The sequence below is a fragment of the Triturus cristatus genome, chromosome 8 (genome assembly GCF_964204655.1).
Source record: "Triturus cristatus chromosome 8, aTriCri1.1, whole genome shotgun sequence".
NCBI classification, from domain to species: domain Eukaryota; kingdom Metazoa; phylum Chordata; class Amphibia; order Caudata; family Salamandridae; genus Triturus; species Triturus cristatus.
The window spans coordinates 108,130,645-108,143,893 of record NC_140591.1 but is presented as its reverse complement, the minus strand read 5'-3'; the positions used below and the strand labels follow the sequence as shown (position 1 = coordinate 108,143,893).

At 44.5% G+C, this 13,249-nt stretch overlaps 1 protein-coding gene across 1 annotated transcript in view; it reads right to left on the bottom strand.

The window, feature by feature from the left end:
• Positions 1 to 5,658: 5,658 nt before the first annotated feature.
• The window catches only part of MPZL1 (myelin protein zero like 1), a 145,223-nt gene continuing 137,632 nt past the window's right edge, over positions 5,659 to 13,249 (bottom strand). Inside the window, exon 6 of the mRNA XM_085621129.1 lies at positions 5,659 to 9,973. Coding sequence (XP_085477255.1) covers positions 9,875 to 9,973 — 99 coding nt within the window. The 3' untranslated portion in view covers positions 5,659 to 9,874. The remainder of the gene's footprint in view (positions 9,974 to 13,249) is intronic.

The following is a 13,249-nucleotide window of genomic DNA, read 5'->3' as shown; positions in this document are numbered from 1 at the left end:
CAAGCTCTAGTGGTAGGTCTTCTGCCTTCTTTTATAATGTTCATGCAGTCTGGTGGCAGGTTAAGGTAACCGAACTCTAGGACTTCAGGAGCCAGATCGCCAGATTCAGTTGACCTGGATCTGGGTGTCTGATCTCTCCATGGTTCTAGGTTATTAAGGACGGGAGAGATGCAGTTTTTGATGTGGAACGAGAGAGTTCCAGTAGTGTTGTGAACCACGGCTGGCGTGCCCATGTGGGAGCTACTAGGATCAGTTTGAGAGACTGCTGCCTGACCTTGCGTACCACTAATGGAATGAGTGGGAGAGGCGGAAAAGCGTACGCAAATCTGCCTGACCAGTTCATCCTTATCGCATTGCCCTTTGACTCCAGGTGGGAAAACCTGGCGGCGAAGGTTGGGCATTTTGCGTGTTCGTGTGTGGCGAACAGATCTGTGTCTGGTTGGCCCCATTGTTTGAAAAAGGGCAGTAGGACTTGGGGATGTAGTTCCCATTCATGGATCTGTTGTGTTTGTCGACTTAACAAATCGGCAATTTGATTGTGAACCCCTGGAAGGTGTTCTGCAAGTAGGTATATGTTCTGAGAAATGGCTCATCTCCAAATGTTCAGTGCGAGCTGGGACAGCTGCATAGAATGTGTGCCTCCTTGTTTTTGTATGTAATGCATGGCTGTCACGTTGTCCGTCCGGATAAGGACAGCTTTGTTCTGTACATGTAGTTGGAATGATTTTAGTGCTAGGAATACTGCTAGCAGTTCCAGGTAATTGTTATGGAGCACTTTCTGTTGAGTGGTCCATTTGCCCCGATTGGTGTGTCCGAGGAGATGAGCTCCCCATCCTGTGAGGGATGCGTCTGTTGTCAGCACTATCTGTGGAAGAGGCTCTAGGAACGGCCGCCCTTTGGACAAGTTTGTTATATTCCACCATTGTAGAGAGCGAAGTGTGCGGCTGTCCACCAACACCAGATCTGTGAGTTGTCCGTGAGCGTGCTAGACATTCTTGCAAGGGACGCATTTGAAGTCTTGCATAAGGCACAATAAAGATGCAAGACGCCATCATGCCTATGAGTTGCATAAACACTCTTGCAGGAAGAGTGCGTTGGATTTGAAATTTTGTGATAAGAGCTTGTATATTGGCTATCCTGGCTGGGCTGGGATATGCTAGGGCTGTGGAGGTGTTTATGGTGGCTCCTAGATACTGGTGTCTACGAGAGGGTTGGAGATGAGACTTGGGATAGTTGATTGTGAACTCCAAGTTGTGTAAGATTTGGATGGTTTGGGGAGTGTGTAGAACACATTTGTTGAATGACTTGGATTTTATTAACCAGTCGTCTAGATAAGGGAAGACATGAATTAGTTGTCTTCTGAGATGTCCTGCTACTACTGCCAGACATTTTGTGAATACTCTGGGCGTGATTGTTACCCCGAATGAAAGGACTGAACTGGTAGTGCTGTCCGTCCACCACAAACCTTAGATACTTCCTGTGAGCAGGATGTATGGGAATGTGGAAGTAGGAGTCCTTGAGATCTAGCGTGGCAGCAGTGGGAGCACTTGTTGAAGAGTGATCATATGGAAATGATCTGAGTGTATACAGATTTAGGGGTCTGAGGTCAAGTATTGGTCTTAGAGTCCCGTCCTTTTTGGGGATTAGGAAGTAGAGCGAGTATACCCCTGTCTCTTGATGTTCTAAGGGAACTGGCTCTATTGCGTGTTTTTGGAGCAGTGAGAGAACCTCTTTTTTGAGGAGCGTAAGATGGTCTGGTGACATTGAACGCTGTTTGGGTGGTATATGTGGGGAGGGTAGTTGTAAGTTCCAGGCAGTAACCATACTGGATAGTTTGTCTTACCCACTTGTCTGTTGTGATGGAGTTCCAGAAAGGTAGGAACTGTGTTAGTCTGCCCCCGACTGGAGTGGAATGGTCTGGGGGGGGAGTGGAGAAAAGTCACTGTTTTGTGGCAGGAGAGGTGCGAGTGTTATTACCTCGACCTAGGATAGGATAGGATATATATTTTTAAAGCGCTCTAATGCCGTGGCGTCTTGGCGGTGGTGTAAGTGAAAGTGTTGCAGCCTGTATCGCAGGCCTATGTTACGGCAAACAGTCAGGTCTTTAGTTCTTTCCTAAATATTTGTCTATTTGATTGAAATCGCATGGCTGTTGGCAGTTTATTCCACAGCTTCGCTGTGCAGTAAGAGAAGGCTCTTCCACCCCCAACTTACTCTCCTAATCCTATCGATATGGAGAAGCCCCAACGTGCTGGATCTTAATGAACAAAACGGGGTGTAGGGTCTGGGCATTTTTTGAATGGCCTTGGCTCTCCCACCGTAGAATGCTTTGTGGACCAGGCACAAAGCCTTAAAGTCCACCCGCTGCTGAATGGGAAGCCAGTGGAGGGCTCCGATTCCAGCGGAAGTTGATTGGCCTCTCGGTATATTTAAGAGTAATCTTACGGCGGCATTCTGCAATAACTGCAACCTACCCGTCCCTTGCTGTTTCCTCTGTATCCGCCTCTAAAATATCATCTACTGGGGGATGTTTGTGTAGTGGCTTTGAATGTAGAGGAGGTGTCTGCGCCCATATTTTTGGAGACTCCTCTGTAGAAGGAGCGCCGAAAGGAGCCACGTGCTTGTGGAGACTGTAATGCTCCCATGGACTTAGTCTCGGTGTCCTTTTTCATTTTTTCAAGGGCAGTGTCTACGGCTGGTCCAAATAGCTGTTCCTGAATGGCTGACTAAGTATGGTAGTTTGTACCTCTGGCTTAAAGCCTGAAATGCGTAGCCAGGCATGTCGTCTAAGGAGCACACTGGTGTTAATTGCTCTAGAGGCGGTGTCTGCGGCGTCAAGCGCACATTTAATTGACACATTTGAAATAAGCTTTCCCTCTTGGATAAGGTAATTTGCCTGGGTTTAATACTGTTCAGGCAGATGTTGTAAGAGATTCTCTAACTGGTCGTAGTGTGCCCAGTCATATTGTGCTAGTAGTGCTTGGGTGCTGGCAATACACCAATGATTAGCGGCTTGTGCTGCTACTCTTTTGCCAGAGGCTTCTAGCAGTTTGGATTATTTGTCGGGGTGGTGTATCTCCTGTGGTTTGGGAGTTGGCACGTTTCCTAGCATTGGAAACTACCAAAGAATCCAAAGGCAACTGTCCTTTGATGTAATTAGGATCTTCAGGGGCAGTCCTATATTTGTCTATTCTAGGGTTAAGAACCCTGGCACGGACGGGGTCTTTAAATACCTCGGGGCGTGCTTAATGACTCCTTTGATCATAGGTAGGATTTGTACTGACTTTTGAGATTGTTCAAAAGTATCTAAGAGGAAGTCTTCCTCTGGTGCGTCGGAGTGCATTGTAACGCCGTGATAAAGTGACGCTCTATTTAATAATTGGCAAAACCCTAGGTGATCATCTGGAGGAGATAGTTTGGAGGGATATGGCTGCGGTTCTGGCATGTCTGTTGGGAGAGGGAATGCCCAATTATCAAGTGGAGAGGTATCTGGATCCGTGAACGGGTCATTAGGATCACCCCCACCCCCTAGGTCGTCGTCATCATCATCATCTGGAGGTGGTGTATATGGTGGAGAATATACAGATAAGGGTGATGTAGGCAGAGGAGGTGGGTTAGAAGGCAGTATAGGAGAGGAAGGGGCCATAGGCGATATTGCAGAGTCCTTCCTGTGTACAGAAACTAGAGCAGATTGTGTGTCCAGTTTCCGTTTTTAACATGGCACAGCCGTGACATGTCCAGTCTTTGGGTTAATATAAATCTTTTTCTGCCTTGGATCGATGGGATCTGGGTTGAAAAACTTCTTGTTCCTTTGGAACAGTTTTCAGTGCCTATTTTTCGGGTTCCGAGCGAGGTTTTGGCTGATCAGTGTAGGTTTTGGCTTTAGGAGGTGTATCAGAGTCCTTAGCCGTTTGTTTCGGTGCCGATGATGGTTTCGGAGCCGAAGCTGGATCTTTAGGCTTGGGAACCTTCGGCGCCGGTTTATCTATGGCCTTGGCGTTTTCGGGGCCGAAGGCGTCGGAGCCGATTTCGGTGCTGAGTGGTCTTTAGGCTTCGGTGCCGAAGGTGCCGGTGGGACAATGACATGCGGTTTGCTCGGTCCCGAGCTACCGGAAGGCTTGTGTTTCTTCGGAGCCGAGCCCGGAGGCAGGGCTTCTGAAGGATGTTTTCGGTCTCGACTGGGGCCAACAGGCGAAATCTATACCATTGCCTTTGGTTTTGGAGGGGTTGGTGGCAGGAGTACTCACACGTTGCCGAGGAGTGATGGGGGTCGTCTGAGTCCTCTGCTTCGGAGATGATTTGGAGATCCTCGGAATCTTCTTCTGGGACATCGGGGCCTTCATCAAAGATGTCCTCTGGTTCCGGAGCTGGTCTCTGTGCCATGCTGTGTCTTCGAGCTCTTCGATCTCGAATGGTCTTTTTGGATCGAAACGATGCACAGGCTGGACAGCTGGACTCGTGTTCAGGTGATAGGCACAGGTTGCAGAATTTGTGATGGTCACTGTGTGGAAATTTTGCTCCACACTGGGGGCATTTTTTGAAAGGCATCCTTTCCATGAGCCGTAGGCCTCACGGCGTGGATAGGCCCAGCGGCCAGCGTCGACGTCCGGAATCGAGCCGATGCAATCTATGTCGAAGATTAAGGTGCTTCAATGGTTTTTGTGGAAATTTTACGCTTCGAGAAGCTTGGAATTGAGATTTCCAACTGGAGCGGAAAAGTTGCATCAGAACCCAATGGTGGAAAAAAACAATTTAACGATGGAGTTGATGCCCATGCGCACCATCACCCAAGGGAGGAGTCACCCATCTCGTGACCACAAAGACTTCTTCCAAAGACAACAACGTGCAAGCATCCGAGCCCAACACCAGATGGCGATCTACTATCCTAGTGTGTGATCTGCAGCTCATATGCCTCAAACACATTTATTCCAGTCGAATTAAATAAATTGCAATACAGAATCCTACACACAGTACACTACAAAGATCCCTGATGAGGCCAGATATTTTACATTTTACTTTTCAGGACCAACCATCATTAGATACAAAAATGGACAATACAGTGCTCAATAAGCAAACCACTGAAAATACCAGAACAGTAGAGAAAAACATTTGGGCGGAGAAATTGTCGTGATGCCCTACAAATGGCAAATTGTAAAATAGAAATTCTGCTGGCGCATCGAAATGCAGAAAATCTATGAAAAGGGGATGTTCTCCAGAAAAAACGAATGCTGTGTGAATACATCCTTTTCAATGTATTAAATAGAACATTAGATAGATCTAGCTGAGCAGAGAATTATTCTAAACATGGATCTTGGTTGGTGGAGGCTCTTGAGTGGAGAAATGCATCTATTGTGCAAAGAGTGTACAGTCTACACTGGAAATGTCCTACACTGCACTTAGAGAGTTTGGCAATTGTAGAAAGTGTCTAAGTCTTTGAATTAATTTTTGCTTCCGTTACAGAATTAACATTCAGTTTGATGTGATCAGGACAAAATTACACCCTAGTCAAAAAGACTGCATGCATTTCTGTTAGTGGGAAGTCGTCAACAATTTCCAATGTACCACCACTGCATAAAATGTGCCTCGCCCAGGAAAAGGGTGTAACCACAGTTTCCTCATTGACTTCATGAATCAGGACAACATATCACACGACAAAACAGCAGTTGAAAATTTTATTAAAACAATGACGACTACAATCAAAACCGATTAAGGCATCTGAGACAAAATAAGAAAATAATGGCAGCTTCAATAAATGAGGTTCAAGACCATGGTACAAAAATAGTTTAAATGAAAAGAATAAACCGGTGACAGAACAGTGCAATTCAGTTATTACTACATGATCTTTGGAAGACATTACAGGCTTTACGTCAAAGAACAAGTCTATAAGATAGTGTTTATAGTACTGCAGCGGGCCAAATACCTCTTGTACCTCAGAGCTAAAAGTGGAAATAATGTCCATGTGACCAACAATGGTGCAATACTTATGTCAACAATACAGAGTTGGACTCTCTTCTGTGAACACAGAAAATACAAGCGTGAAGATCAATCAACTTGGGCAACCTACTTCAAACCTCATGTGTGACCGGCACAGACAAAGAAATGGTATCCAGGGAAGAGCATGCAAAGGTTTTCAGTGGAACTATAACTGTGTGGCTGTGCACTTGCAATGTAACATCAATGAATACATGGTTCCAAGGTAATGCCAACCTAAGCCGCAAGGCAATGTATATAAATCTCCCCAAAGAGTAAAATTAAATCAATATCAAATAGACAGGCTGATGTGAACATCCAAAGCTTATTCCTCAGAAGAAAATCATTGGAAACAGAAAACCGGGAATTTTAAGGATTCTTTTTTGATTTTATTTTCCATAGTCACCCACCCGCTTTTATTTGACTTGAAAGAATTAAAATCTACCACTTCAAAAAGTAGTATATAATTTAACACCCACAAAAGATGCTTAACTGGACAGGAAGTAAAGCAATATTTTTCCCATATAAAATTTAAAAGTCACGATTCTTTTTAAATAAATAGTGCAGACTTTACTGCCGGTAGGTAACAAAAGAATCCTACGAAGATGGCCATCACACCAGCTAATTAGGTTTGATCAATCAATGGATAATTTATAAAACTACTTCTTGGGGACAAGTGCTCTTATCTGATCAAAAGGTCTGTAAGAAAGTAATTGCAGAGAAAAAGGGTTGAAGAGATGGAAAAAATACCCCAAGACCTAAACATTTTGGTCCCCACCACAGTATTCTCTTTAGCCCATGACAATTTATTTCGTGCCGGGCGGCACTGCACTTGCTGGCCCAAGGACCTTAGTTAATGCCCAATGTGTTTGACACAAGTCAAATCTGACTGAAGAATCAACTCAATAGTTTGAAATTTGTATACTTTTAAAAAAAAAATTGTTTCACCAACTGTATGAACATCTTTTCCCCCTTATTTCATGTTCACTTACCTCTATAAAAGCAGTTCATTTTCCAGGGGATAAAATGTTTTAAAATAAATACTACCTTCCACCGCTGTACGGAAAGGAACATAGACCTGCAGGAAAGTGATGATTGGTGGAAGAGCAATCAACGCTTTAGTCTTGATTCTGAATTCCCAAGGGAAGCCCCACTGCATTACAAGATGCCATGAAAGCCGTCGTTAGATGCACTGGAGTTACAACTTTGCAAAACCACACCTTGCAGCACAAGGGATGCATAAGATCAGACTCAATGACAGATCGCTCCAGTGCTTGAAAGACCTGGACAGCTGGTGAAATGCTGATATCCAAGAACTGATTTACAGTACAGCTAGAGGATTATTTTGTGTTCAATGGGATTGTGGCAACCTCTTCAGCTCAAACCCCGCATCGCAGAGCCCAACGTCCCACCACTTTCTTCAACATAGACTGGCTGAAAAAGGAGGTCCCAATGAAGCAGAGGGACCCATTGCTCGCTGGACCTCGTACATCTGCTTCTTCGACGCACACATAAAAGATGTGAAAAATCCACATTTTTTGATGGAGGAGCAGAAATTGACATCTGCCTCCAGTGCAGCACTGACCCTCCTTAGACTTCCCTTCATCAATCGCAGAAAGAGAGACAGTTTCTATCCTTAGAGCATCGTTAGAGCACTACACATTTTAACGCTCTATAGTTTTTATTGCTCAGTTCAGTGCACAGGATATCAAGATGGGGTTAGTCTAGTGACCCTGCACATTTACCACAGTCTTGACACTGATGCAATGAGATAAAAATGCAGAAAATATCAAATTGTAGTGTTTTTGGGACAACTATGCAGGAGAAACATTTATTCCTGTATTATAAAAATATGAAGTAGTTTCCATTTTGGAAGTCAATTCCGCATCTTGTAATGTTCAGGATCTCTCGAAAGGATACAGACTCCAGCCTGCGGGGAGGCAAGTAGAAAGGACCACACCCGCAGAGTAAAGACAACACTCCCAGTCCACAGGGGCCAGGCATTTTAGAAAATAATGCTTTAAATTATTCCCCATGGGCATCAAAGAAATATGCCCTTCTCGCCCTTGGTCACAACCATTTTTTAAACGTGTTTTGGGAAAAAACAAAACATACTGTGGTATCAGTGGGACAAGTAACAATGCACTGGGGCTGAACGACAAAAACCAAATGTGAGACCTGTCGAGAAAGGGCTGTAAATTTAGCCATAGGCAACAAACAAAGCTATACAGAGTTCCAGGTAGAAAAAAAGTCATAAAAAATAAAAACCTACTGTATGAATGAAATACCTTCGGCTATGCCCACACAGACAAAGTTCCAAAAGTCTTCCACCTAAAGTGGCTGCACATTGTTATGGGCAACGAAGTTACAATTTAACATGGTTATTCAATGCACAATAAACACTACACAAAGGCTCCTAAAGATGCACATTGCATTCATCGAAGGTTTCCAGGTAATGCTTCTATGCCATCTCCTGAAACATCTTAAGTAGCGCCAGAGGCTGCGGTACCCTGGGCATGTCGTCATGCTACAACTCAACAAGTCCTTAGGCTGACCCATGTGTCTGCACCACAAAAGGCCTGTCAGGTTAAGAGGTAGAGGTACTTCATTTACTTCTGAGATGATGAACAACTGCAACAGCAGGGTTTCATACACCTACAATTGATATAGCATTTGACTGCGGTGCGGGCTTGTTGTCTCCATTTTCACCAGCAGTAAGGTTTGCTAAGACACAAGTGGTTGGATGACACGCAACGGGGGACCCAATGACTACCTGCAGACCCCCCCCCACTCCCTTACACCCCCTCCACAGTGGTTCACGGTTACCTACTAAATACATTCTTAAGTGAGGCTGGCGCAAAGAAAATAAGTCTACAAGGCTGTGAATACTGTTTTCTTATTGCTTTCGGCCATTTGTATGAATTCCAGGCAGCCTGAACCACGCAATACCTGTCATTCTAAGGGAAGAGAGGCACCACATCACTGCGCAGAACTAAACCCCCTCAGTGGAGGCACATCCTGGATTTGGAAGAAATTAGATGGCTGGAGTGAGATAGTTACATGAAGAAGCAAAATAGGTGCTTGCCTGGAAACGGAATCACACATTTAGTGTTGCTATGAAGAACTCATTGGTACTTAAAGCAATTACTAGTATAGAAAAAAAAAAAGTAGGCATACTTGACAATGTACCTGGTTGCTACACAGTCCTACATAGACTTGGAAACTGGTAAAGAGGCACGATTAATCTAAACTGCAGCTTTGGAAGCACAGCCAGGATTGCTACAGAACACTTCCTAATGCACCCCAAGCACACCAGGTCAAGGCTACGTCTTTTAAATGGAGATGGTGGCAGTGCTCGGCGTCTTTATCAACATCTGGAAGAGGAATCCCCTCAACCACCCATCCCCTGACATCACTTGCTCTCTGTACTGAGGATGAAAGGCAGTCACAACCCCCTCTTTTGAACTCAAGGGAGCATTAGCTCTATTGCAACTACGGGTTATAAGCTATATGTAAATAGTTTCTCCTAAAAATACACTTCTCAATTTTATATATTAAAATACCATGTGACAACCTGTGAAAAAATATTTCTCACCACCCCATCTGCCACAACACTCCCAAAAAAAAAAAAAAAAAAAAAAAAAAAAGTTTAAAAAAGCTGCTTGTGAGGAGTGGAATCTGGCCACCTCCCAAGCAGGCACCACTGGTCTCAGTTTGGTAAACTTAAATAGAATATTTACAGGCACATTTATATATAATACACATCTGTCCGTATTCACATGCATTGGTCCAGGGCTGCAAGGCCATGTGTAGTTCCGGGGCACATTTGCTTCAAGTGATTCCAGTTGCAAAGGTTGCCCCTGTTCCAGCTTTGTAGGTTGGTGGCGTACGGGAGATCCTCGCCTCACTTTTTGAGAATGTTCGCATACACAACAGATTCAGATTTGATGATCTGGTTGCTTGTACCTCCAGAGTGGTCTAGTTGAGCGTATATGACTGGGCCCTGCGAACACATGCAAAGAAAAGGCATTCATTAAGATGTCAGCAGTTTTTAAAGCCTCCTCCAGCTTCCATTCCTCCTGGCGGAATCTCTACTAAACATGATGCAAGCGTCGGAAATCCAGCACCATCAGACAGTCCCTACACAAATTACTGCTGAGACAGGGTACAAGTACAAATAAGTGAACAATCAAAAAAAAAAAATCATGTTAAATGCAATTACAATACAAGGTTTCTGATTAAGTGTTGGAAACTGGATCACCAACTGTACAACAACTCACCACAAGCATAAGGTTTAATAAGATGCTTAAGCAACTTCCAATTAAGCATCATTGCCTACTTCTGCGGGCAATAGTGAGTGTCAACGATCCCACCATAATGGATCCAAGCCACAGGTGAGGGCGCAATAATGGGCAGGTTTTCAGCAGCCATTTTTACCCTGCAGGTAAGGGCAATAAGGTTATTAGCACCCCACAAATATGGAGTACTGTGGGAGCAGGAGCTGCCTAATCTGAGAGATGGTAAAAACAAATGCTCCCGGCGCCTCTTCTGAAGCAGCCGCACAGATAGGGCTGGGCTGCCTGAGATCCTCCTCTTGCTTTAGATGAGAAGAAAGCCCAATCACCCAAAGAAAATAAGAAAAACAAAAACTAGGTGAGTATATTTAATCGTTTTAGTTCGGCTGACTGAGCTTCTCTGTCAGCAAAATCAAAGAGAGAAGCCTGGACAGCCGCATCTGAACAGGATACGTCAGAAGATACTGTTGGAGAAGGACGCTGTGGGTGTCAAATCTTTCAGCCGAGGCAGTTCCTGGTACATACAGCAGCACTCCCTATTTTGGCCAGCGGGGGTGTGTTGCCCATAGCAAATCACAGGACTGGGCAGGACAGGGAGCTGCCATCACAGAATCCTCTTTACAGACCTGTAGCATAAACTACAGCCTGCACAGGCAGCATTTCGCCTGGCTGGCTAGCTCCAAGTGTCCCATCCTGAGTGTTAACAGGATATGAAGCCGCTCTGTGGGGGCTATAGAGCAGTCATGTCAATCTGAAATGGTCAAAACTGGAGCAATCCAATACCACCGTACAGAACTACATGGAGGTTATTCTGAAAGGATCCCTTAGTCAAGAGCAGCAGGTTTGAATGGCTCCAGTGCCAGGCGAACTCTGCCCAAGTCTGCTTACATCGAACCCCGGTTACCCTATCGGGGTGCTCTCAACAGACCATGGATTCTCTACTGTTAGGCCTGCAGGTCCCAGTGGTAGCCCAGTGGCCCACAAAGCATCTGTCTCCCAATTCCTTTTCGTTAACTGGCACAAAGGGATTATCCCCCCCCCCCCCCCTGCATCCCAACTGTGGAATGGTTAAAAGCTCCAGCGAGCAGTCGCCATCTTCTCTTTCATTCTGAGATGCTTGCTGCTGTTCCTTAGTGCTGCCAGTAAACAGTGTTAGAATGGACCATACTTTTCTAGTGAGATCTTCATAATTTTCACACACTTGGAATAGGGATTTACTACTATCGATTTAAAAGAAGGTAGGTCTCAAAACAAAAGAAAGAAAACAATTAAATTATAATGAAAAAAAATCTTTGTCTGCTGCACCTAACCAGTCACACTTCATGAAAACCTAAAAAATAAAAATCTAATTTCCTTTAATCAACATCACCTCACCACTGTTCAGAGTAACAGAGGGCCTACTTTGAGGACACCTTGCTCAGTTTTTCATCCTATTCAACCATCTGTCACTGGAACACTCATCTAAAATGACTCTAGGTTTGACAATTGTGCCTGAAAACTTGCCACGCAGTCAGTACCTAGCAGCAGCGTAAAAGTGTGAAGCAACCACCTTGCTGCTACTTTACAGAGTATCAGTAAAGGAATGTTAACAAAGGCAACTATTAGGCTAGACTGGTTTGTTTGACAAAGGATGAAAATATCTGCTAAAGAATACATCCCATCACTAATCCTACACGTCGCTGTGTTGCTCAACTTCACTGCTAGTATGTCAACACTCTCCCCTTCTGCCAGAATCAACCTCAATCTGTGACATGACATAGTTTATTAGAGAGACCCTTGCAATACAGAAACCATTTGTGGGAGTAGTCTGTTTTTATGGTCCAATCTGGGCTCGACAAAACTCGCAAGGTGGTTGGCCAATGGCAAGAAGTCTAACATACGTTACACATCTTTCAAGAGGAAATGCGAAGCAGTGGAAGTTCATAAGCAGAAACCTTACCCTGGCCAAAGCAGTTAGTAAACTAATAAAGCCAGAGGCAGGATTTCCTCTAACATTCATTACTTGCACTTCTTTTTTATGCTGGACACATTTATCTTTCAAAGACCTTGTCTAAAATATACCAAGAAAGCCTATGAGGAGTGGAGGATGGTGCTTTGGGATGTAAACTGGCCGGACTTAAATGTGGATGAAGTAAGGTGGGGGTTGTGTGCGAGCTGTATGTGATCCTGAGCTAGGATAACTTATCTGAGGCATGAAAACTAAGGGTTGCGTCCTCTTGTCGTTTCCAGGACCTAACAGGATCACAAAGTAGTGGCCACAGACCTAGTCTAGGGGCATTAAAGGACATGTGGCAGCATAGTAGTTGAGGTTAAGCAGCTTCAGGATGGCCAAATATGGTGGTGAGGTGTCCACTGCTTCTGTCTTCTCTGGCTGACTTCTCGTTGATGCAGCACCGAGGCAAAAGAAGTTATCCTGGATCGATTCATTTTCACCCGCTCACGTCTTACTCTTCCATGGTATTATTACTCATTTGCTTTGTATAAAAAAGTGACTACACAACAAACAAGTACTGCACAATGGGCCAAAACAGAGTTGAAAAGCAACCGCTGGGAAAATTCTTGTGCAATGTGTCATGTCCAACAGATCAGGTACGTTGTCCTGATGACTAATGGCTTGACAAGAGAGGGCAAAAAAGGTTTGCATAAGACAAAGCTCAGGTAACAGTACCAGACCTACCTCTTGCTAGAATAAACATTGTGTGGCCAAACTTTGTGACATTGTACAGTCAGAAGGGGCATGCTACTGGGGTGAATTGGCTGCCCTGTAGAAGGCTGCAATGAGGCTAGAATGGTAATTGAAGCAACTCAGTGTTGCTCAAAGAGCATGCTATGCTAAGTTCATTGCAGAGGTCGAAAATCAGCCACATGCACCTTATAGAGGGAGAAAAAAGGGCAGCAAAAAAAGTCTGAAAAGATCATGGGGTGTGGTGGCAGGGCTCCAAGTTAGGAATAAACTGGTATGAGAAAAGCGGTTTCCAATTAAA